The following is a 22,640-nucleotide window of genomic DNA, read 5'->3' as shown; positions in this document are numbered from 1 at the left end:
ACCGTGGCTGCTATGCCCAGCCAGCACTGGGGACAAGGGCAGGGTCCTCAGGAAGGACTGCAGATGCAGGTGGCATCTCTCTGCCCGTGCTATGCGAAGGAGCTGGTGGCTGAAGAGGCAAGTGGCCTGCTCCCCACAGGGTGACCAGCCTGCCGGGCCACCTCCCCACTGGTCCTCCCCACTCTGCCCTCCTTCCCGCATGCCCCTCACCCCCCCAACTTGGGTCTCTACCTCCTAGTGTTGCATCTTTCCTCTGTCGTCCCTCTGTTTGGAATGACCTCTTCCACCTGTCCACCAGGCAGGCTGGCTCCAAACCTTCCCCGGTGGCCCAGGTCAAACAGTGCTCTCCCAGTAAGCAGCCCCTGGCCTGGCCCAACCAGCAGCTACGTAGGGTGGCAGGGACATGTGTGGATGGGTCAGCCCTGCTAGGTCCCTTTAGATGCCAGTGACACACCACGGTCCTTCATAGCCACCACTGCCATCAGCACCTCAGCAAGCCCATCCCACCAAGACCACACCAGTAGCCCCAGCCTGGCCCGCCACCAGCCTTTGCAGCAGCCCCCCTGGTCCTTATATTCCACACAAGGCAGCCTTACAGCTCTCTGCAGATGCAGAGGGGACCAGAGGGTAATGACTTGCTCACAGCTGGGGTGGAGCCCAACACTTGCACCTCATCACCTCCCTCCACATCACCCTGTCTGCCGGTGGCGGGGGGTCAGGCTCTAGTCCGCCACCCACACCCCCTGTGCTTCCTTCAGCAGCAGCTCCGCTGCTGGGAGGTGGATAGGCAGGTCAGATTGGGTGGAGGCGTTGGTGCCTCAGGTCAGAGAGTACGAGCCCAGGGTCCAGGGCATGAGACACGAGGCGCCCTGCTGCCGCCGTCCCGTGGTCTGCGGGCACGTGCGTACGGTCACACATGACAGACGCCACATGTCACACCGGAGCGTCTCCTCTGGAGAACGGTGTGGTAATCCCTTCATTGCACTGTGTTCCGTGGATCCCCACGAACCCGAGTATCACTCCAGGGCTATCTGTGCTTCGCTGGTTTGATGGCAAAGCCACACCACTGCCTCAGTCACCGGTGGTGATGTTTCCTGAGTGAGTGGGCAGATGCTGCTCGGCTCTGCTTTTGGGGGAGCGAGGGCGTGCGTGCTCAGAGCTTAGCCTGATGTGACCTTAGAACTTGCCGAAGCCCAGCGGTGTATCTGGTGTACGTCCTGGTCCCTGTCCTGAAAGGTCCCGCAAAGGTAGCAGGAACTGTAAACAGTGTCTAGATCGAGGCCGACAGTTCACTGGCTTCCCAGCATGTATTCAGAGGAAGCCGCTGATGGCTATGCAAGGGCCACATGGGCCAGGCAGCAGCAAGTTCTGAGAGGATGCGTCAGGAAGCCCTGTCTGTGTTGGGAATGGTTTCCCTCTCCCTGCTGCCTCGCCTCTCCTGCTTTACCTGTGTGCCCTGTCCTCTGTAGGTCCCCTGAGACTGTAGCAGTGCCTGGCAGATAGCTGATACTCAGGGAACATTTTCTCAACAAATCAGTGCTTGCCCTCGTCCTGTGTTGGGAGTGTGGCACTGGGACATTGATAAGACGGTGCATGGAGACCCTGGAGCAGAAGTTGAGAGGCACCACCAGAACCTGCAGCCACACTTGAACAAGGCACTCTGCAGGCACTGCCCACTCTGCAAGGCACATGGCAGGGCTCAGGTGGATGCCCAGGGGCCGGTCTGAGCCACCGGGGCCAGCGTGTTCTTCGTCCTGCCAGCGGCCCCTGCGTGGAAAGTTAATAGGCTGTGGGCGCTGCCCTCGTCGGCCTGGTGGCGCTGCTGACTCCTCATGGTCCTCACGCTTGCCTGCCCAGTCTCGTCACACAGAATATAATTAAACCCCATAAACAGCACTTCAGGATGCTTGATTATGTAGAAAACCCCACAGAAACGGAAGCTGTTGTGCGTAGCCGGCTGGCCCCGCGGTGTCTGACTGTGCTCACCGTCGTGTGAAAATCACCTGGCAGGGGAGGAGCGGGGCTGGGAGGGAGGCTGGCAGCTGCTGTGGCCCTGCCTGCCGCTTGGGCCTGGTTCATCTCTTGGCCCTTCTGTCCCCAGGAGCTGCCAGAGCATGACGAGCTTGTTCAGTAACACCGTGTCGCCCACCAAGGACGGGACCTCCTCTCTGCCCCGGAGGCAGAGCTCCTCTGCCAAGCCCCCGCTCCGCGCTCTGTATGACCTGCTCATTGCACCCATGGAAGGGGTAAGTGTCTCCCGGGGCAGGAGGCTCCTTGGTGTCAAGACACATCGTGTCCTGGTCAGTGTGCCCGTGAATCCCCCCAAGATACAAAAATGGGCTCCCAAGACAATCAGACAGTTCCCAGAATCCGTGCCTCCTCTGCTCACCCAGCATCTCAGTCACACGTGAACGCTCCGATGGACACGTCTTCTTGGTTGCTTTCTTGTTGGTGGCTGAGGCCCTGAACTGGAGTTGGCAGATCTGGGTTCAGGTTCTCGTCGAGTTCCACATACACTGAGTGCATACGGCCTTGGTGTCCTTATCACCAAGATGACGTGGTGCTGCCTGGACCTCTGTGCGGATCGGGGGGACACACAGCGGGACGCAGCCAGCGTCCTGTGATCCTGGGCTTCTTCGTTCTCTGGCCACCCTGTCAGGAATGAATGTCTCCCGTCTCTCTGCCTCCCATTCTGGAATCTCACCTTAACCACTCAGAGCCGGAGCTGGGCTTCCTGTGAAAACGGTCCTCAGAGGAATGTCCCACCTTGTTCCCTCCCTAGGCCTCAGCTGGGGTCAGGAGTCACCAACTGCACCGCAGTCCAGCAGTAGACACCCTGGCGGAGGTGGCCCTGAGGGGTTTCCTGCTTCACTGTCCGGGTCCATGTGCATCGCCTTTTAATTCAGACAGCTCTTTGGGCAGGACTGTTGTGTGGGTCAGAACGGTGAGCTGACGGGTGTCCTCCTGTGGGAGGACGTAGGCGTGGCAGGTGTGGGTCCCCCATGGCTACCACCGGGTAGGTTTGTGTGCAGAGAGGGCCACCCCTCAGCAACCACCTCTTCACAAGGGTTCCTTTGTTGGCAGCCAGGGCCTATACCTGTGGCTTCACTTGCCGGAGATGTGGGATGGCCTTTTTCTGGCTAGGCCGCCTCAGCCAAGCTCTGTGCCCCGCTTGGTCTCTGATTTCTCACTGAGGAATGAGGATCGAGTTGCCAAGCCAGGTTAGCACCGCGATGGATGGATGCGCAGGGTACACTGGGTGGCGGCAGCGACTGTCAGCTGGTGAGGGCGGCTGCTGTGCTGAAGGCACCTCCCCTAGCACGGAGCCACTGCCACAGCCTTTGCCGTCCCCTAACCCCGCTGTGATGCCTCGGCATGCAGTGCCTCCCTTCCCTCCTCGGCATCCTCTCCTCTAGACCTTCCTCTATTGAGATGACCATGACTACCGAGACCTTTCCAGTTCACAGAAACTTGCCCTGATTTGTGCCACACCTCAGAGGAAAAGATATGCACTTAGCGCCTTACGCTGCTTTTCTGACTGTCCTGCACACCATGTGGGTGACTTACTGCCTGCGTGTCCTCCTGCTTGCCCTGAGGTCCGCAGTGCCCTCAGCACCCTGGTCCCGACAGGTATGGACTCTGTCCGCTCACTTGGGCCTCTTGAGAACCTTTGCATTCAGGTCGTGGTGCTGACCCCGAATGTCAAGTTGGTGGCTGAGGGAGCAGGAAGAGGGGAGGCTGGCTTTGACTGTCCTGGCTGGGTGAAGGACGTCTGGAGCTGGCAGGCCCCGGCCCCCTGCCCTGCACATGGGACGCCTGGCATTGACTGGGCTCAGGGCTTGGCTTTCTGCAAGCCTCTCGCTGTCTACTCTGTGACTCAGCCACACTCCCCGAAGGGAAAGATGCCCCCATCTCTGTGTGCGGAGACATTCAGTAAGGTTGATGGCACAGAAAGCACAAGACCTAAGGAAGAGATGGTTGCTGGGCCTCTTACTGAGTCAGGCCTGCGTCTGCCCCCAGCTGGCGCGGCGCTGAGGCTGCCTGAATGTGGAGCACGGCCATGGCCTGGTGGACGTGTGTGCCACACCACGGTGATGGAGACTTTGGGGCCCACACCCAGGCGGAAAACCAGCAGGGGAAGCCGAGAGTAATCTCAGAGCCCTTGGGGTGTCCACCTGGGAGAGACGTGGGGAGAGGGAAAGACCCTGATGCCAGGCACAGCTGAACACCCACCGTGGGGAGGGGCTGCTTGTCTGCATGCAGGGGAGGGCCATGCTCGCACACACAAGGTTCTCAAGTCAAAAGCACATCTCTCATTCCTGCTATTTAAAAATCTTCCTTTTTTGTGAATTAGGTGTTTAAACACAATGGAGTTTGCTTGCTTCAAATGAGACAGAGTGGAATGTTTTTAAAGCCTTTAAGCTAACTCGTCAGAGCAAGCACCGCTTCTTGGCTGAAGTGATCTGTTGCGGTCGAGCGCAGCGGCTCATGCCTGTAACCCCAGCGAGGTGGGAGGCTGCGGTAGGAGGACTGCTTGAGCCCAGGAGTTCAGGGCCAGCCTGGACAACCTAGGGAGACCTTGTCTCACAATAAATAACTAAATATCGCTGGGTGTAGCGGTGCGCTCCTAAGGCTGAGGGAGGGAGGAGGATCTCTGTGCAGTCAAGGCCAGCCTGGACTGTGTAGTGAGTTCAAGACCAGCCTGAACTATATAACAAGACCCTGTCTCAAAAAACCCAAACCAAAACAAAACAACTCAATATAAATTTTTTTGAGGCAGGATCTTTCCATGTGGTTCAGGCTGGTCTTGAACTCACTGTGCAGTTCAGCCTGGCCTCAAACTTTTAGCAGTCTTCCTGCTTCAGCCTCTTGGATGCTCCACCGCACTTGGCATAAAATTTTAAAAATACGGATAAAAGCATCCATTTTGTTTCAGTAAAAACATTTCCCTGAGAAGTTGGAGTGAGTCTAATGAAAGGTCCTCTCCAACCCCATTTTCATCTATTTATTTAGAAAACACTTAATGATGTGTTCCAGTTCTCCTCAACCCAGAGAAGTCAGCTGAGGAGCTCCGCCAGGGGTGCAGGCCAGCACCAGAGGCCTCCCCTGGCTGCCCAGGCAAGGGAGGCCAGGCTCATTCTCCCTCTTCCTCCTGTGAGCCGCCTGTGCTCTCTGAAGGCCACTAGAGGGCAACACACTCCCGTCAACCAGCCCTGTGCTGTCAGCTGCCAGAAAGACCTTCCCCTTCTCCAATGAGGCCACAAATCAAAACTGAAAGTCCGCGATCTTGATTCACTGACACTTCAAGACTAAAACGATTAGCCTCTTCACATGGGGCATATAATTATTTGAACAACTGCCTTTGTTTAGTCACAGTCCTGTGGATGAGGGACTAGGTCAGATAGTATGGAAAGTAGAATGGATAATATTTCACCGTAGGCCTTGCACCAGCCTTTGATTTAATTTGGCTGAAGGGAAACACTGTCGTGGCTTTTTCCTGGAACCACGCTGTCCTTTGCTGTCAGGATGGGGCGAGCATGTCCGCTTATCCTGGGGAGGGCCCTGCTACATCTGCACGTGAACCATCATCAAACATCAAGTCCAATCCTGTCTGATACGCACGGGAGGGAAATGTCACCAAGGGCAGTTGTGGGTGATCAGCGTGGACGGGCCTGGGATGTGTCTGTGTCTGCAGCACTATTTTGTCATCAAATTAGACTGAAGAATAGTAATCTGTGCCTTGGACCTAGTCTCCCCCACTGGTTGAGAGAGGACAGATGGGACCAGTCCTCTCCCCACCCCCAAATGCCCAGGGCCACATGTGGACGTGGTGTTTGGAGTCAGCTCAGCGCTGCTCCTGAGCCTCCCACAGCGCCTGGTGACGAGGCCCTCAGGGCTGCTCTGGGCAAAGCTGAGCATCCGTCCCCAGCCGAACCGTGCCTCAGTCCACAGACGGGCTTTGTCTGCTGCCAGGCTGCTTAAGCCGGGCCTGCAGGCGTCAAGGCCGCATGAGAAGAGGGATTCCCTGGTTTGGTCAAGTCAGTCTTCAAAGACCCGGATCTGGGGGCTGTTCAGAATCCTAGAATTTGGACTCATGCTAGTTAGAATGGCTCTGCCACCCTTATCTTTATTTTTATTTATTTAAACTCTGTTTCCCATTTCATTGTATTTAATTTGGCTTAAGGGAAGGTTCTAGGACAGGGAGCAAGAGTGAATGACTTTGGCCACAAAGAAGTATAGTGTTCGTTTCCTCTGCATCTGGGCCCCTTAGATTGGGGAACTGCTCTCCTAAACGTGAGCTCTGGGACACTGCCTGAGTCCCTCCCCTGAGAGCGCAAGGCTGTGGCTCTGGTGAGTGTTGGGCTACGAGGACAGCTGGGCTGTGGCTGGCCCGTGACTGTAATCACTGAAGACTTCCTTAGTGTTTGTTTGTTAAGTGCCCCTGCAAACCAAGTAGCTTGATGAATACTTTGCGGACAGAAGGGTGCGAAGTCTGAGCCTGGGCGCCTGTTTTCCTGGCAGGCTGGGGCTTGGAGATAGCCAGGAAGTAAACTCTGAGACAGACTCAAGTGTGGAGTGGAGGACAAGGCCCCGGAGACAGCAGCCCCACCGCCTGCTGTCTAATTGATTTCTGATTGAGACATCTGTGGAGATATTCAAATGAGGACAGACATCACCCAAGGACAATCAACATTTCCACAACTGATTAGGAGGAGGAAAAATGTAGGCAATTACTTGCAAGCTGTCAGCATGACCAAAACCACCAGGGTGGGCAGATGAATGAGTCTCCAAGGTAAGGGGTAGTCTCACCTGTAGGCCACTCCCTCTCTGAGCGTGAGCCTCAGGGATGTGCGTGGACCACGTGTTTCTTAAGCCACAAGAACTCTCGGTGGCAGCCATAGGCTACCAGGCCAGGGTGCGTGCGTGGGAGGGCTGCCTGCTAGCTGGAGCCTGCTGAGCGTCAGGTCGTGTGCTGCCCTGGTTTCCTTGTGGAGCTGGCTGTAGGGAGGTGATCACCAGGCCAAGACTCAGGTAACAGGGCCCACAGGTGCTGTCGTAGTGACTTCCTTGTGGCTGGGACGAAATGCCTGACACAATGTAAAGGAGAGGTTTATTTTGGCTCACAATTTGTAGGCACTGACTGCATTGCAGTCAGTCAGATTGCTCTGAGGCAGAGGGGCCTGGCAGAGGGGCCTTCCAGAGGAGAAACAGTTAATGGCACGGCAAACATAAAGCCATAAGCGGCAGCAGCAGCAGCACCCTGCCTTCTCTCTGTCCCTTTATATTCCATCCAGGCTATAAGCCTTTTGTGTGGTACCAGGCACGCTCCCGGTAGGTCTTTCTGTCTTCAGTAAATCCATTCAGCTGGGCCCAAAACTATTCTAATTCCAATCAGTGGAGTTATTTAGTACTCCACACCTTTAATCCTAGTATCACACACCCAAGATCCAGCCAGCTCGGAAAAGCCCCACCTAGGAGCGCATGAAGCTTTCACAGGACACCTGGATACAAACCATGACATTCTTCCCCTGGCACCCAAAAGATGCACACCCATCCCTTTATGCAAAAGACATTCAGTCCATCACTAAAAGTTGCCCAAGTCCTCACAGTTTCAGCACTGCTGAAAAGTCCAAGTCCCAAGTCTCTTCTGAGATTTAAGCTAAGAGCCCCTGTATACATGGAAAAAAAAAAAGTTAAACACTCCCAACATACCATGGCACAAGATAAACATTCCCATTGGAAAAGGTACGAACAGGGAGGTAGAAAGGAATGGGACCAGAACAAGACTAAAATCCAGCAGGGCAAACATTAAGTCCCACAGTTCCATGCCCAGCATCTGATGCAATCTCTGGCAAGATGTGGACTCCAAGCACGTGGGCGGCTCTGCCCCCAGCACTGCTGCTGGTTGCAGGTCCCATGGCTTCTCTCTGAGGCCAGCTTTGCTCGCACCCTGAAGCTGTCCACAGATGACCCGCATTTCTGACTTCTCCAGCCTTCTGGAGTCTCCACTGCACCTTCAGCTTCACACTTGCAGCTTCACAGAGTGGCCTCCCAGGTCTTCATCTGAGGTCCTTGTGGAAACTTTCCTGATCCCATGACTCTTGCATTCTACAGGCCCACAAGACCAGTACCGGGTGGATGAAGGCAAGGTCTGCTGCCAGCTGCTTTCTCTGCTCTATAGGGATCGGGTGCCTGAATGGCTGAACACTGCGAGCCCAACCCCAGGAACAACTTCTCTGGGCCACTGCCCTTCTGGAACATGGTGCTCTGGGGCTCTCTTCTCAAAGCAACTTTGAGGCTGCAAAGGCTGGAGTGCTGCTGGTTCTTGTTATGTCCTCAGCCCATCTTTTCTATTGTCTTGTTCAGAAACCAAGCTCCCCTCGGCTCCATCTTTGCAGTCTGCAACTTTGCTGGAGCTTCCTTTCCTGCCAAAGTCAAAACCTTTGGAATCATTCTGTTGGGCCATGTGCTCTTGATTCTCAAGGTCCAGCTGTCTAAAAGCCCCCAACAGTAGCTGTGCCACAGCCTCAACACCAGACTGCCTGGAAATGTTTTTCCGCCAAATGAAATAGCCTGCTGCCCTTACTCTCAGTCTCAGTCAATATCTCTGAACATGAGCACATTGCAGACAACATTCCAGCCAGAGCATAGCACCCACGATCAGGAAAACAACTACTGCTTCTTCCCGATTGAGACTTCTTCAGTCTGGTCTCTCCCCACTGCATTTTGGTCTGACCAGAACCTCCCATCAAATTTAGGGCTTCTTCTTCACCTGGCATCTCTGAACTCTTCCCATAAGCCAATTCCAAAGGGCCCTTGACTATATGGTCAGCTACAGTCACAACAATAACCTCACTCCTGGTTCCAGAAGCTGTCTTACTTACTTTCTTGTTGCTGAGACAAAATACCCAACACCCGAAGTTAAAGGAGGAAAGGTTTATTTCAGCTCACATTTTGGAGAGATTTCAGTCCATAATCAGCTGTCTCCAAGGCAGAGTGGCAGAGGGACATCAACAAGGAGAAACAATCCATGGCGAGGCAGGCAGGAAGCAGGAAGCAGCAAGCAGCAGCAGCAGCCTTCATCTTTTATCCCACCCACCCACACCCAGGGCGAGGCTTCTGTCTCCAATAAATCCGTTCAGTCACTCCTAGAACAATGCGAACTCCAATCAGTGGACTAATTTAGTCCTGCACATCTTTAGTCCTAGTATCACACACCCTAGATTCAGTCAGCTCCGAAAAGCCCACCCACGAGTGCATGAGGCTTTGCAGGGGACATCTAGATACAAGCCATAATACTTACCCAGCCCTCTATAGTCTGCTTTTGGTTCCCCTGGAAAGGGACTGTCATGACCAGGGACTTGTCCGTGAGGGACGCCTGTCCAGGGGAGGTCAGTGGCCTGTGGCATGACATCTGACCAAGGTTGCCTGGGGTTTGGGCCTAGGTAAGCAGGAGCTCAGAGAGGACCTGCAGGCCTGGGCTGGCACCTTGTCAAAGCCTTGTCAGTGGTACCTGGGACAGCCAAGCGTGGGCCACTTTTGCATGTGGCAGGCAGCCGAACCCCCCACCACCACCACCACGTTGCCCACAAATCTGCAACACAGCCTTTATGGAGTGGTGAGCAGTTGTCACCATCACAGATGTTGACCCTATCATCAAGGGCATAGCCCCTCAGCTCCACCACTGAGGCCTGCTGTACAAGTTCACCAGCACACTCGCCAGCATGGTAGCACTGCCTTCTGGAGGGACCCAGCGCTACAGCCCCTGCAGGTCTGGCCGCAGCCTTGGGCACAGTGCACATGGGCCCAGATGCTTGCAGCTCTGCTCACTCCCTGTGCAAACCCAGAGTCACCCAGAGACGGCCCTAGGGCCACTGGGACGCAGCCGCTTCTCCCTTCCTGCAGTTGCAGCAATTCCTGTAGCCTTTCCTCGGCTGAAGACAAGCTGTCCTAAAACCTTTCATTTCTGTGTTTTCGGTGCAGCTAGAATGTTTTAAAAGTCATGAGAGTCCGTGTATTCTGGATGCCCCACCAGGCACATGTCACTTCGGGTTAGCGGAGTGCTTCTGTCACCATCAGCCAAGGGCCCAGGGCAGCAGGGCAGCTGGGTCAGGCAAACATGTTTGCTTCCTGGGGGCACAGCTTGTCAGTCCCGCCTGGGCAGAATGGGTGAGGGGAAGAGACGGGAAAGGAAGGCTTGTGGCTTATCTGTCCCTCCTGTCCCCTCCCTCCAAACTGCTGGGCAGTGGCTGCATCTCACACCTGCGCTGCATGAGCTGGGCAGGGCCACTTCTCACAGGTGCCGCCTCCTCCTCTTAAGGCCCCCAGGCCTCCGTCTCCATCACTGGCCCTCTTAGAAAGGAATGTGCCTGTAGGGAAATGGAATCAGTGGGTGTCTGTCTGTCTGTCTCCTCAGAAAAGCAGCACAGGTCCCAAGGCCCGGCCTCTATCCCTTCTCCAGGGGATGCCATCCTAGTCCCCGAAACCTCTTATCCCTAGAATAGAGAGCACATCCCACCCTGTTGATTCCTGGCTGCCTGTTTTGAGAGGGTTGTACCTGTCAACACATCCCCTGACCCACATCCTGGGGTACACCATGACACCCCGAGAAGCATCTGGATCTGCCAGTCTGCCCTTCTCCTTGTAAGCCGCCTCCTTAATGGTCAGTGACACTAGTCTCGCACCTGCCCCAGGTGATCTGCTTCAGGAAACTGTCCTCTGACCTCCTCTCCTGCCTGGCAACAGGCCTGGGACAAGCACGTCTCTCAGTGGTGCCCCAGGAATCCCCACACCCCACCCGCCTGGTGACTCTTGCACCTTTTGGCTGGGTCCAGGATGGTCAAGGCATCTGGAGACCCCCGCCCCATGGGTCGGCTTTTGTGCTTGCTCCACAGGGCCTGATGCACTCCAGTGGCCCCGTGGGCCGGCACCGGCACCTGGTCTTGGTCCTGGAGGGGGAGCTCTACCTCATCCCCTTTGCCCTCCTGAAGGGCAGCTCCTCCAACGAGTACCTGTATGAACGCTTCACCCTCATCGCTGTGCCTGCCATCCGCTCGCTGGGCCCATACTCCAAGGTAACGTGCGGAGCTCCGGGGGCTCCCTCCGGGGGCTCCCTCCAGGGGCTCCCTCCGGGGGCAGCTGAGGCCTCGGGCCCTGGGCACACGGGGCCCCACAGGTCTTTGTTGGCCCCTTCGTTGAACTTCGTTGTTGACAGGTTCACATGGGTTCAGTTTCTGGCTCACACCTTTTTGAACATCTTCATTTTGACTGTCTTTGTAGCTGAATTGTATATTTTCACATGAGGGAGAAATAGATCCAAATGAAAGAAAGGATTCTCCAGTTCTAAATTCCCATGGCTAGCTGTGGATCCCAGATGCAAAGAGAGCCGGTCTCCCTTGGCATGTGCCACCCCGTGGCCAGCCTCCTCCTCACAGTGAGGAATGAGAGGTGCCGACCTGCAGAAAGCCTCTATTTTGATGGCTACAGTGAAGTACTGTTTGCCAGCGCATCCAGCAATGTGGAGGAGGCCTGTCTCCTGGCAGGCCTGACGTGTCTCTCACCCAGTTTAAGGTGGTACCGATCAGAGTTTCCAGAGTAACTTGGAAATAACTTCAAACTTGATATTTCACAAAATATGCCAAGAGTTAGCGTGAGGGGAAATTTTGAGCTCTACTGGGCCCTTTTTCCAGACTTTATGGTTCAGTGGTATTAGTCAGCAGCGTATAAGTGGAAGGGTTCTCTTCTGAGTCCTTCAAGCTTCTAATCTGGCCCAGTCTTCTCTGAGACTGACTCACACGGTTTAAACAGCCCCTCTCTGAGCCTCTGGCTGATCGGGAACTGGTCTCGCGTCCTGTAGGACAGCAAACAAGGTCTGAGCCCGAGAGCCAGACTCATCTCCTGCCGCCCCCTGCAGTACCTCTTCCCCAGCCTCCTCCTGCCCGCTCCTGGTTATTCTCAGGAGCGCATCGCACCAGGTGTGAATTCTGGAAGTCGGGCATCTGTGTCAAAAAGAGGGTAAAAACTTAGGGCGAGTGAGGGTTGAGGACCCGGTGCGTCTGAGACACCGGCCACCCTTCCGTCTGACAGTGATCTGTCTATACCTCCTGCTAGGGTCACCTGAGGAAGAGCCCACCCGCGTACTCCAGCTCCACGTCCATGGCGGCTGTCATAGGCAACCCCAAACTCCCATCAGCAGTGATGGACAGGTGGCTGTGGGGACCCATGCCATCGGCGGAGGAGGAAGCCTATATGGTGTCTGAGCTTCTGGGCTGCCAGCCTCTGGTGGGCAGTGTGGCCACCAAGGACAGGGTCATGAGCGCCCTGACCCAGGCTGAGTGTGTCCACTTTGCCACCCACATCTCCTGGAAACTGTCAGCCTTGGTGCTCACACCCAGTGTGGATGGCAACCCTGCCAGCAGCAAAAGCTCCTTCGGCCACCCCTACACGATCCCCGAGTCCCTGCGGGTCCAGGACGACGCCAGTGATGGGGAGAGTATCTCAGACTGCCCGCCTCTGCGGGAGCTGCTGCTCACGGCCGCTGACCTCTTGGACCTGCGGCTGCCTGTGAAGCTTGTGGTACTCGGCTCCTCCCAAGAGGCCAACAGCAGGGTCACCGCCGACGGGGTGGTGGCACTGACACGAGCCTTCCTGGCTGCCGGTGCACAGTGTGTCCTTGTGTCTCTGTGGCCAGTGCCAGTGGCAGCTTCCAAGATGTTCATCCACGCCTTCTACTCGGCCCTGCTGAATGGCTTCAAGGCCAGTGCTGCTCTGGGAGAGGCCATGAAGGTGGTGCAGAGCAGCAAGGCCTTTTCGCACCCCTCCAACTGGGCAGGTAGAGTGCTGCACAGCCTCACGGGAAAGCCTCGGGATCACCCACAGCGCCCACTTCATTCTGGGGTGGGGGGTGGCAGCCGCAGAAGACACAGGGAAGGGTCTTATATGCCAACACCTTTATACTCTGCCAGATGGGTGCTTCCCTACTGTGGTAGTGAGACTGCCCTTTGGGCCAGGGAGCAGCAGACATTTGCCATCAGTGTGTGAATGCAGACTGCTATCCGAAATCGAGTGGCCCCTTCATGGCACCCTCTTCACAACCCTGTTGGTAGAAAAACCCCTTGATTTGGCTGAGGATTAGGATGGAGATAGCTTTGTGGTCTAGCTGTGTGATCTGAGACAGAGTCCTTACCCTCTCTGAAGCTCAGTACCCTCCGTGGTTCCACAGGATGAAGTGGTGCTGATGGTACCACCCTGTCCACAGCACGGAGGGTCGGTAAGATACAGACTGAATTATGAAACACTGCAAGTTCTGGAAAATCCATTGCATGCTCAGTGGCTGCCCAGATGCTCAAAGGGTGTGAGGAATAGAAAGAGAAGGTCCTATGACGCGTGCCCACGGTGGGGGTGGAAGGTGACAGCTGCAGGCAGCCACCTGCCTCCCCTGGACTCCACACTGGGCCCGTGCCCATTGCAGCCATGCAGAGCCCTCAGTCGGCAGACCCTCCCCTCCAGGCCGAGATGCTGGACATAGCCTCACGACCTTTCCCTGTCCACACAGTTCCTAGTCCTCCAGTCTATAATGTCCTGTAGCCCCAAGATGCTCTGGGGCCAAGCATAAGGCTAGCAGTGGAAGAACACCAGAGATACTACTTTCAAATAGTTATATTTTATTGCTCTGGTAGCAGAAGCCATGCCATTTGTGTATATACTTAAAAATTGGGCACAAAATTACTCCCACCCTGACTCTTCCTCTAAAATCCAGATAACACTGGTATCGTTTTCCAAAGCTGGGTAAGCCCAGAAATGGAGCCACCAGACTTCCAGGCTCAGCCCCCAAATATGGGGCTGTACCCACTGGCCTGTGTGTCCAGACCCTGGGTGCCAAGGCTGTGCTGCTCTTGGGTCCTGCTCTATTGCCAGGGCCATGAACCAGTTACCGAGAAGAGGGAACCCTTACACAACACAGCCATAACATTTAAAAAAAAAAGCCAGTCAAAAAACAAAAAATTGTTCCCTCGTGCAGCTGAAAGTTGGCCCAGCAGGCCTGTGTTTTGCCTACTTTGGGCCACTGCTCACTGCACGAGCTGCCCATTCTGCCAGCTGAAGGTGGGCAGCTCAGAGGGTCACTGCCCAGCCCTGATGCTGAACCACTGCTCCCAGGAGATGAGGTGATCAGAGGTGGCCCGTCGCTTTTCCCATCACACGGTGCATTTTATCCATGCCTTCGGCAGACAGAAGGGGCTCAGGGCCCTAAGAAGTTCCACGATGTCCTACAGGATTCGTGGGGGCCTGGCTCCTTGTGCTTACAGATGTGGTACTCTTGAGTCTTAGTTTAGATTGATTGAGAGACAATGCGGAAGTTGTCATTTTGTTCTGGGGAAATGCTTTTCAATGCTGCTGCCCTCTTTATTTATTTTTGTGGGGTTTATCTTAGTCATTTTCCTCTTTTTGCCAAGAAAGTACCCAATACTTGGGTATTATGAGCGAAGAAGTTTATTTTGGTTCACAGTTGAGAAGGTGCAGTCCATGCTTGGCAGGCTTAGACACAGAAATGGTGTGGTAGAAGGTCCTGGGCAGAGGAAAGCTGCCATGAAATAGAGAAAAGAGGAGCCAAGGAGGGAGACACGTCTTTCCGGGCCAAGTCCCCAGTGACCCGCCTCTAAACAGGTCCTGCTTCCTAACAGCGAGTCAGCTGTAGCACTGCATACTTCAGTCACCTTCCAAAAGCCTTGCCTGAAGGCAGGAAGCTCTTGGGGGACTTCTGTATCCAACTGTAACGTTCTGCCTCTGATCCCCTAGAGATTTATGTGCATCTCTTTATGCAAAATGCATCGCTAAGAGTTTCCAAATCTTAACAGTTCAGCATTATGTAATAGTCCAATTCCAAAGTCTCCCAAGACTCAAGGCAAACTCTTAGCTGTGAGCCCCTGTAGAAATAAAAAAGAAAGTTAAATAACTTGCCAACATATAAGGACACAAGGCAAACATTTCCATACCCCACAGGAGAAATACGGAGTATCGTAGTCACATTTGTAGGACACAATACTTGAAACCTGCAAGCACAAAGGAGGAGAGGTTCATTTTGGCTCTTTTTTTTTTTTTTTTTTTTTTTTTTTTTTTTTTTTTTTTTTTTTTTTTTTTTTCAGATTTTTTCTTTTTTCTTTTTGGTACTGAGGATCAAATCTGGGCCCTTGTGAAGAACCACTGAGCTAAATCTCCAGCCCTTGGCTCATGTTTTATAGTCTTCAGTCGCCGCATGTCCACCTGCATGGTGGGGGGCCTGGATGGAGGAAAGCTGCTCACCTCATGGCAGGCAGGAAGCAGACAGTGAGAGGAGCTGAGCAGGGCCGTGCCCTTCCAGACCACACCCCCAGTGACCCACCTCTTCCAGCCAGGCTCTTCCTCCTCCACGGGACTCAGTCACCTTTCAGGAATCCCACGCATGAGCACCTGAGGCTTTGTGGGGGGACAGCTAAATAGGAAGTGTAACAGGACAGAACAGAATGGGGCCAAAGTAAGACTAAACCCAACAGGCACACATTAAATCCCGCAGCTCTGTGTCCAGCACCTGGGGTAGGGATGTGAACTCCAAAGGGATGGGCAGTCCCCCGCTGCAGCAATGCCAGTTTCAACTCTTCCACCATCTCCTTGGAATGGCTTTGCTCGCGGTCTGTGGCTCTCCTCAGCTGTTCCTCATTCCTGGCTGTTCCACCTTGCTGGGGTCTCCACTGCACTTTGTGCTTCACTCTCACAGCTTCATGCACTGCCCTCTCAGCAGCACCCTGCCTGCAATCTGAGTGGCAGTTTTCATGACCTAACAACTTGTGCCTTCTGCATGCCCATAAAATCAGCACCGTATGAATAACACCAGCTCAAGCAGTAATCAGACCCCCTTGAATCATTGCAGAGGCTTCCAAGTGCCTAGATGGCCAATCACTGTGAACTGAATCCCAAGGAGTCAATGTTCTAGGTGGCCTGTCTAGGGCAGAGTTCCTGGAAACTATTCTCACATCCTTTATCCTGTGAAATGAGGGCTCTTGGTGTTTCTTGGAATGTCAGCAAGGCATCTTTTCTGTTGTCCTAATGCCAAATATTTGGCTTCTTTTGAATGGTAATCTTTTCAGCAACCAAGAGCTCTCCTTGACCAAAACTTTACTGGCCCCACTTTTATAAGAGCTTCCTTCCTGGTGAAACTCAGAAATTGTTAAATGGGCTTTTTGCTCATTTCTCAGTGTGAATCTTTTTTTTTTTTTTTTTAACTCAGGTCCTTGCACTTGCTAGGCAGGTGGTGGCACCACTGAGCTAAATCCCCAGCCCTCTCAGTGTAAATCTTGCTAAAAGCAGCAAGCAGTACCCACACTATAGCCTGAACATTGGGCTTCCTTGAAATTTCCTCTGCTAGATTAATTAGTCTGCTGCCCCTAGTCTTAGTTATCTAGAGTTTCCAGACATGAACAAAATATAGACAAATGTTTTACCAAGGCATGACACAGGACCTCAAGTCTTACTGCCAATGTAGTCCTTATTCCCAACTGAAACCTCCTGAGCCTTGTCTTTACTGTCTGTATTTCTATCAGTATTCTGGTCTTCTGAGCTCCAACCAGACCCTCTCATCAAGCTTAGCTCACAGCATCCTAGGATTCTGTAATCAGTGTCTCCAAATAACTCCTTCTGTGAACCAGTTCTAAATGCCTCTAAATCATGTGGTCAGACATAGTCACAGCAGCAACCCCACTTCTCTGGTACCAAAATCTGTCTTAGCGTATTCTTCATCACTGGAACAAAATACTTGACACCTGCAACTTAAAAGAGGAGAGGCTTATTTTGACTCATAGTTCAGAACTTTGAGTTCACAATCAGAGGCTTAAAGAAACTATGGCAGAAGGGCCTGGAAGAAGACGAGCTGCTCACGTGAAGGTGGCCAGGAAGTACAGAGAAGCAGCTGGAGAGGGAGATGGGTCCTTCCAGGCCATGACTGTAGTAGCCCATCTCTAACCAGATGCCTCCTAAGAGCAAGTCAGCCGTAGCACCCCCACAATTCAGTCATATTCCAAAGGCTCACTTCAGTATGTGAGTCTGTTGGGGGACATCTAGATCCAAACTATAACAGAGTTGAACCCAGGACTTTGCACATAGTAGGGAAGCACTCTGCTAATGAGCTACACCTCCTGCTCTGCCCTGCTGACATTCTCTTAGAAAACCCCTTCTGTACGTGACTGAGGGCCAGTTTCCCAAAGTCCATTTGGACAGAAGAGGTGCTGAGCAGGGAGATAGGTATGGATGCTGTACTCCTTGGACCTACTGGTCTGTCCCAGTTAAGGTTAGTCTGCTCACTCATAGAGCTCAAAACCACTCCTACCTGCCTCCCTTGTCAACCGGTCTGCCTGCCTTGAGCAGGTCCCCTCCCACAAGGACTAATGGAGAGAGATGCAGAGGAATTTTAGGGAATGCAAGGCAAGTCATTTCTTGGGAGGTGCCCCCCAAGCTCCTCTCACTACGAACCTGAAGTCTTTACTTACTTGAGCAGTGGGATGTTGTTGATCCTAAAAGGAAAGGGACATAGGGTGCTATGGCAAGGTGGGCATCCTGCCTGGGCCAGGCTCTCTGCTAAATTAACCTGAGCATTGCTTCATGATAAGAACCATGAAGCTTGGGGGGCAGAGCTGGATGGGGCCTCCAGCCACCGCTGAAACTGCACATGCTCTCCACAGGCTTCCTTCTCATTGGAAGTGATGTGAAGCTGAACAGTCCCTCCTCACTCATTGGCCAGGCCCTCACGGAGATCCTGCAACACCCAGAACATGCACGGGATGCCTTGCGAGTTCTGCTGCACCTGGTAAGAGGCTCGCAGGGGACCGTCCCTCGGAAGGTGCCAGTGAGAGCTGGCTGGAAATGAATGGAGGGCGGGCTGCGGTCTCCCTGGAACTGGTGTGAACAAGGCACTCCGTGTAGGCTGTCACAGACGGATGTGACATCCCTCCCTAAGATGGGGATGGGGGAGGACAGTATTTCCTTGTGGCTTTGGGCAAGTAACTGGTTCCCTGAGCTCAACGTCCCCATCTGGAAGGCGGTGATAAAACTGACATTTCAAGATCATTGTGAGTGTTAGAGAAGAAGTGAGTGGCTGACACAGTAGGGCTCTAGTAGCTAACAGATATCTCATTATCAGATGTCAGTGGTACTTAGAAGTCAGTATGCCCTTGGCCTGCCTCCATATTCCAGGGTCTGGATGAGAGCACCCATGGAGTCCTGACATCACCTGCACATTTAAAAGTTATCAGTTAGGGCTGGGGATTTAGCTCAGTGGCACTGCACCTGCCTCACAAGTACAAGATCCTGAGTTCAACCCCCAGTACCAAAACAAAAGGTATCAATTAGGTCCAGAAACAGTGACATAAACCCTGTCCCATGCTTCCAGCTTGCTAACAGACTGGGTGGCAGTTTCTACTCATTTACAATTCTTTTTTTTTTTTAAATGGTAGCAAAGTTTACTTGAAAAAATTAAAAATGAAGAGTGAGGGAAAAACTGGCTCTGCAGAGTAAGCTTAGGCTGAGTAGAGGAGGAAAAAGCAAGACAAAAACGCACCCTGGAGGACACAGGGTGGACAACAGTGAGGAAAGCCAGGATGGCCTCATTGACGGTTCTTAGCCTTTCGGGGCAGCAGGATAGACCTTGACCTGGCCCAGCCTTTGTGGCAGTTGTGCACAGCCACGCCATACCCAGGACCCTGCCCCAGGCCACCTTGCAGGCCAGGAGCTGCATGCACCATGGCTGTCTCCACGCTCAAGAGGGAGGACCCCACGAAGAGTCCCATGCAGGGTCTGGAAGCACACTGGGTTCCAGATGGATGGGTCCCCTGGTCCATGCGAACCCTCTGTCCCATGGGGAAGGCCTGATGAGGGCCTCTGCACCCCAGGGGTCTGAGCCTGGGCACGAGGCTCTCTGTGCACGTCCGATACAGGAGAATGGCGTCCCTTTCTCAAGCTCAACTTGCCCCACAAGGAATTCCCTCAGCCTGACAGCAATTGGTGTGTGCAAGTGGACCTGTCTTCACCGATAGCGGCAGGCAGCTCGCAGGTCAGGCCCAGAGCAGCCTGCAGCCCCGCTGTCAGCAACTGTGTTCACAGGCTCAAGTGTGAGGGATGGTTTCCCTGGTGCCGGCCTGTCTGGAAGCTGCACCGAGCCTTCCCATTGCTCAGCGCTTTCCCAGGTCCCAACATTGCTAAGTCCTCCCTCCCCGCCACTGCCCTAAACTATTTTTCTTAGGTTAAAAAAAAAAAGTGCCTTTACCTCTAGGTTTTCTCCCCCCAGGCCAGGCCTCTCCGCTGTCCCCCAGTCTGGAGGTCCCTTAGGCACACGAGGGTTTTCTTGTCTTCCTTGGCTTCATCTCCTGGAGTAGGTTCGGGCCGTGGTCAGGTTCCCTGGCTCCTCCCATCTTCTCACTTCCCTGGGTCCTTCTTGGTCCCAGTGGGCCGGAAGGCCCTCCTGCTAGGGAATGCCCACTTCCTCTTGCCTGGGATATCTGAGCCCCAGGGTCTCAAGGCCCATGACATCTTAGGACAGAGGTTCTTTCTGAGAGGTCACGTGGGTCAGCCCGTGAAAGGCCATGCGTGGTGCTGCCAACATGCTCACTAGCGCAGAATGAATGTGGTTACTGGGCAAGTTCCCCAGGCGTCAGACATCTGCGAGGCCTGGAACACAGGAGGCCGTTTATGGGGAAGGGAGTATCGGGGAGAGGCGTAGCCCTAGAGCTCTGTAGGCAGAGAGGCCAGCCCAGATGTAGGTGTAGGTAGAGGCCAGCGGCCAGGCATACAGGAACTACGGCGAGGGTACTCCCAAGACCACCGCGGCTTGCATGGTCCCTGCTGGGTTCCGGGACGATCGGCCAGGAGACCCCTGTTCCTTCTCCCTGAGCCCGGCAGGGAAACGACGTGCCCGCAGTCCCCAGCGGGCCAACCCAGTGACGGGCGTGGCAGCCATAGCTGAGGAGGATGATATGGTCGCTGGCCCCGCCAAGAAGGCCCAGGCAGGGCAGGACGGGCCGGGCACACCGCCCTCCTCACTGCTGAGCCCAGAGCAGCCGGACCACATCCAGAAAAAACAAGGCCACAGTGCTGCTCAGACCCGCAGCCCAAAGCTGTGGGCTTCGAGGACAGCTGGAAGAACCACCTCAGCGGAGAGTTCAGGAAACCGTAGTCTACAAAGTCAGTGGGATTTGTTAGAGAAGAAAGAGAGCATTACACCGTCGTGTGCCCCACACCAAGTCTTCATGTGACCCCACATGTGATGTACGAGATGTGAGAGCGTCATCTTGGGACAGGACCCTCATCGCGGTCCCAGTCAGGCTCATGGGCTCTGCCTTCGTGTCCAAAGACCTGTTCCACCCCGCCCCGTTTGGAAGGCATCTGTAGAGCTGTCGACAGACAGACGGCTCTGTCCTTCCGGGCCGTGGAGATTTGTGTGGGTGGCCGAACAAGATGTCCTCCTGCTCACCGCCGGCCCACGTCAGGAGAGGGCCTGGGAGCCGTTCGCTGATGCAGCATTGTCCCTTCTTGGTCTGGGGCTCTTGTGCTCAGAAGAAAGACGGTGCCATCGACAGGAAGCAGCCCCTGGCCCGCAGACTGCTCACCCATTGCCAGCGTACAGAGGGTTCTCTCGCTGTCGACATTTTTCTAAAGCCAATGAGCTGCTGCGGAGATCTGGCCAGAAGCCCACTGACCGGAGTGAGCTGCGACCCCACGGAGCAGTGGTCTGCCCCTTGGGGTGATTTTTGAGATGCTCCTGTTGAAAATTTATCAGCTACAAAGTTACTAAAAATTAAGCACCCTGCTTAATAACGAGAAAAAGCTCCCACAGAGCAGCCAAGAGCCAGGCTGTCGTGGGATGGCAGCTTTATCCAGCCAGAAGTAGGTAGCAGAGATACCCTCTGACCACTTCTGCGTATTTGAGCTGTGCCCCAGCCAAGGCAGAGGTGGCTCGGTGAGAAACGTGCACATTTCTCGCAAGACAGCTGAGGTCAAATACTCCCTTGGTCTCTTCACCTCCTGCAGCCTGTGGTTCAAAGGGGAGGTGAGCACCTTTTTGATACCTCCTCCTCTAGTTTGGTGCCTGCTGCTACTGTAGACTTCATAGGTTACCAGGTATTCTGTGTTTTTGCTTAGAACCTTCCCACTCCCTCTTTCAGGGAGCCCCAGATCCTCCCTGGAGAAACCTTGATGTCTTGCAAGCTTCTAGAAACCTGGCCCTGAAATCAGGACTGTCCTAGTTGTAGCAGAGGCCAGTATTCCTGAGAACTGTCCTTGGTGTGAGCCTTAACAGACCAGCAGGCCGGAAACCGCAGCCAGCTGGGTCTTTATTCTGTTCTTTGGGTGCTTCCTGGAATAGTAGGGGGTGGGAGTTGCACAGAGAGGGTTTTTGTTGTTGTTTGTTTTCAGTGGGGGATGGGTGGGGTGGGGTGGGGAGGGGTAAGGTGGCACAGGCTGCCCAGTGCTGCTTGGTTTTGTTTTAATGGACTGAAATCACTTGGAGATTTTTCTTTTATTTTCTTTTTTGCAACACTGGTGAGTTTAAATGTTTTAATATAAAATACTACATAGACACATTTATTTTCCTCAGTCCTTTTGGTTGGTTGGTTTTTGTTTTGGTAATGAAGATCAAACTCAGGAACTTGTGCTTGCAAGGTAGGTGTGGAGCCATTGAGCTAAATCCTCTTTTCAGAGAATGGCTCTGCACCCCTGAGTTGGATGTGATGGAGATTATTTCTGTCATGAACAGGGGTAAAAAGTTAACCGTGAGCACATTTGGTAATACTGTTGAAGTTTCAAAAAGAAGGGATTCCCAGCCAGGGCTCTGACGTGAGCAGTTGGGTGGCAGAGGTGGTGTGGGGAGACAAGGGGACACCGAGGGGTCTGGAGCGTACCCTGTAGCCACAAGGAGCCATTCCATGTGTTGGGCGGGCCCCGTCCTGAGACCTGATTCCAGGCAAGTCGCTTCAGTGTCTGGAGCACGACCCCTCTTGCTAGGGAAAGGACAGGACCCTTCAGCATGCCCACGCTGCCGCTCTGAGGAGTGCATCCTGCCTGTTAGCGCCCTTCCCGTGTCCTCAGGCGCATGCTGGCTCCGCTCCTCGAGCTGTGTTTCTTCGGGGACACACAGCAAGGAACCAGGTATTTGACTCCTGTTTCTTTGCCAGGTGGAGAAATCCCTGCAGCGCATCCAGAACGGGCAGCGCAATGCCATGTACACCTCCCAGCAGAGCGTGGAGAACAAAGTGGGTGGCATCCCCGGCTGGCAGGCCCTCCTCACCGCAGTGGGCTTCCGGCTAGACCCCCCAGCCAGCGGCCTGCCCGCAGCTGTCTTCTTCCCGACTTCCGACCCAGGCGACCGGCTCCAGCAGTGCAGTAGCACTCTCCAGTCGCTGCTGGGTAGGCCACAGACGTGCACCTGTGTGGGCCTGGGCACAGCCAGGTGGCTGAGGGTCTGGTGCGCAACAGGCAGAGTCGTAGGTAGCCATGGTCTCCATATTTGGGAAGCTAGGTCTCGTAGCTGGGATGAAGCAGGTGTCCTGAGAAGTGACAAGGAGCCCCAGCCCCAGTTTCCTGGTCTTCCAGTCTGCATGGTGAGGCATCTGTGCTGGGAGGCA

The 22,640-nt window shown here is 54.2% G+C and overlaps 1 protein-coding gene and 1 pseudogene across 1 annotated transcript in view; both read left to right on the top strand.

Annotated features, from left to right (window-relative positions):
- Positions 1 to 22,640, top strand: part of Ttc28 (tetratricopeptide repeat domain 28) — a 558,472-nt gene that overhangs the window by 526,221 nt on the left and 9,611 nt on the right. Inside the window, exons 14-18 of the mRNA XM_010604145.1 lie at positions 2,102 to 2,246; positions 10,896 to 11,075; positions 12,112 to 12,832; positions 17,709 to 17,833; positions 22,191 to 22,422. Of these exons, the coding sequence (XP_010602447.1) occupies positions 2,102 to 2,246; positions 10,896 to 11,075; positions 12,112 to 12,832; positions 17,709 to 17,833; positions 22,191 to 22,422 (1,403 nt within the window). The remainder of the gene's footprint in view (positions 1 to 2,101; positions 2,247 to 10,895; positions 11,076 to 12,111; positions 12,833 to 17,708; positions 17,834 to 22,190; positions 22,423 to 22,640) is intronic.
- On the top strand, positions 19,818 to 21,057 carry LOC117285688 (annotated as a pseudogene).

Source organism: Fukomys damarensis, unplaced genomic scaffold (genome assembly GCF_012274545.1).
Source record: "Fukomys damarensis isolate Sample0158 unplaced genomic scaffold, DMR_v1.0_HiC HiC_scaffold_12, whole genome shotgun sequence".
Classification (NCBI taxonomy): domain Eukaryota; kingdom Metazoa; phylum Chordata; class Mammalia; order Rodentia; family Bathyergidae; genus Fukomys; species Fukomys damarensis.
The sequence above is the reverse complement of the archived record's forward strand: the minus strand, read 5'-3'. Positions and strand labels throughout refer to the sequence as shown.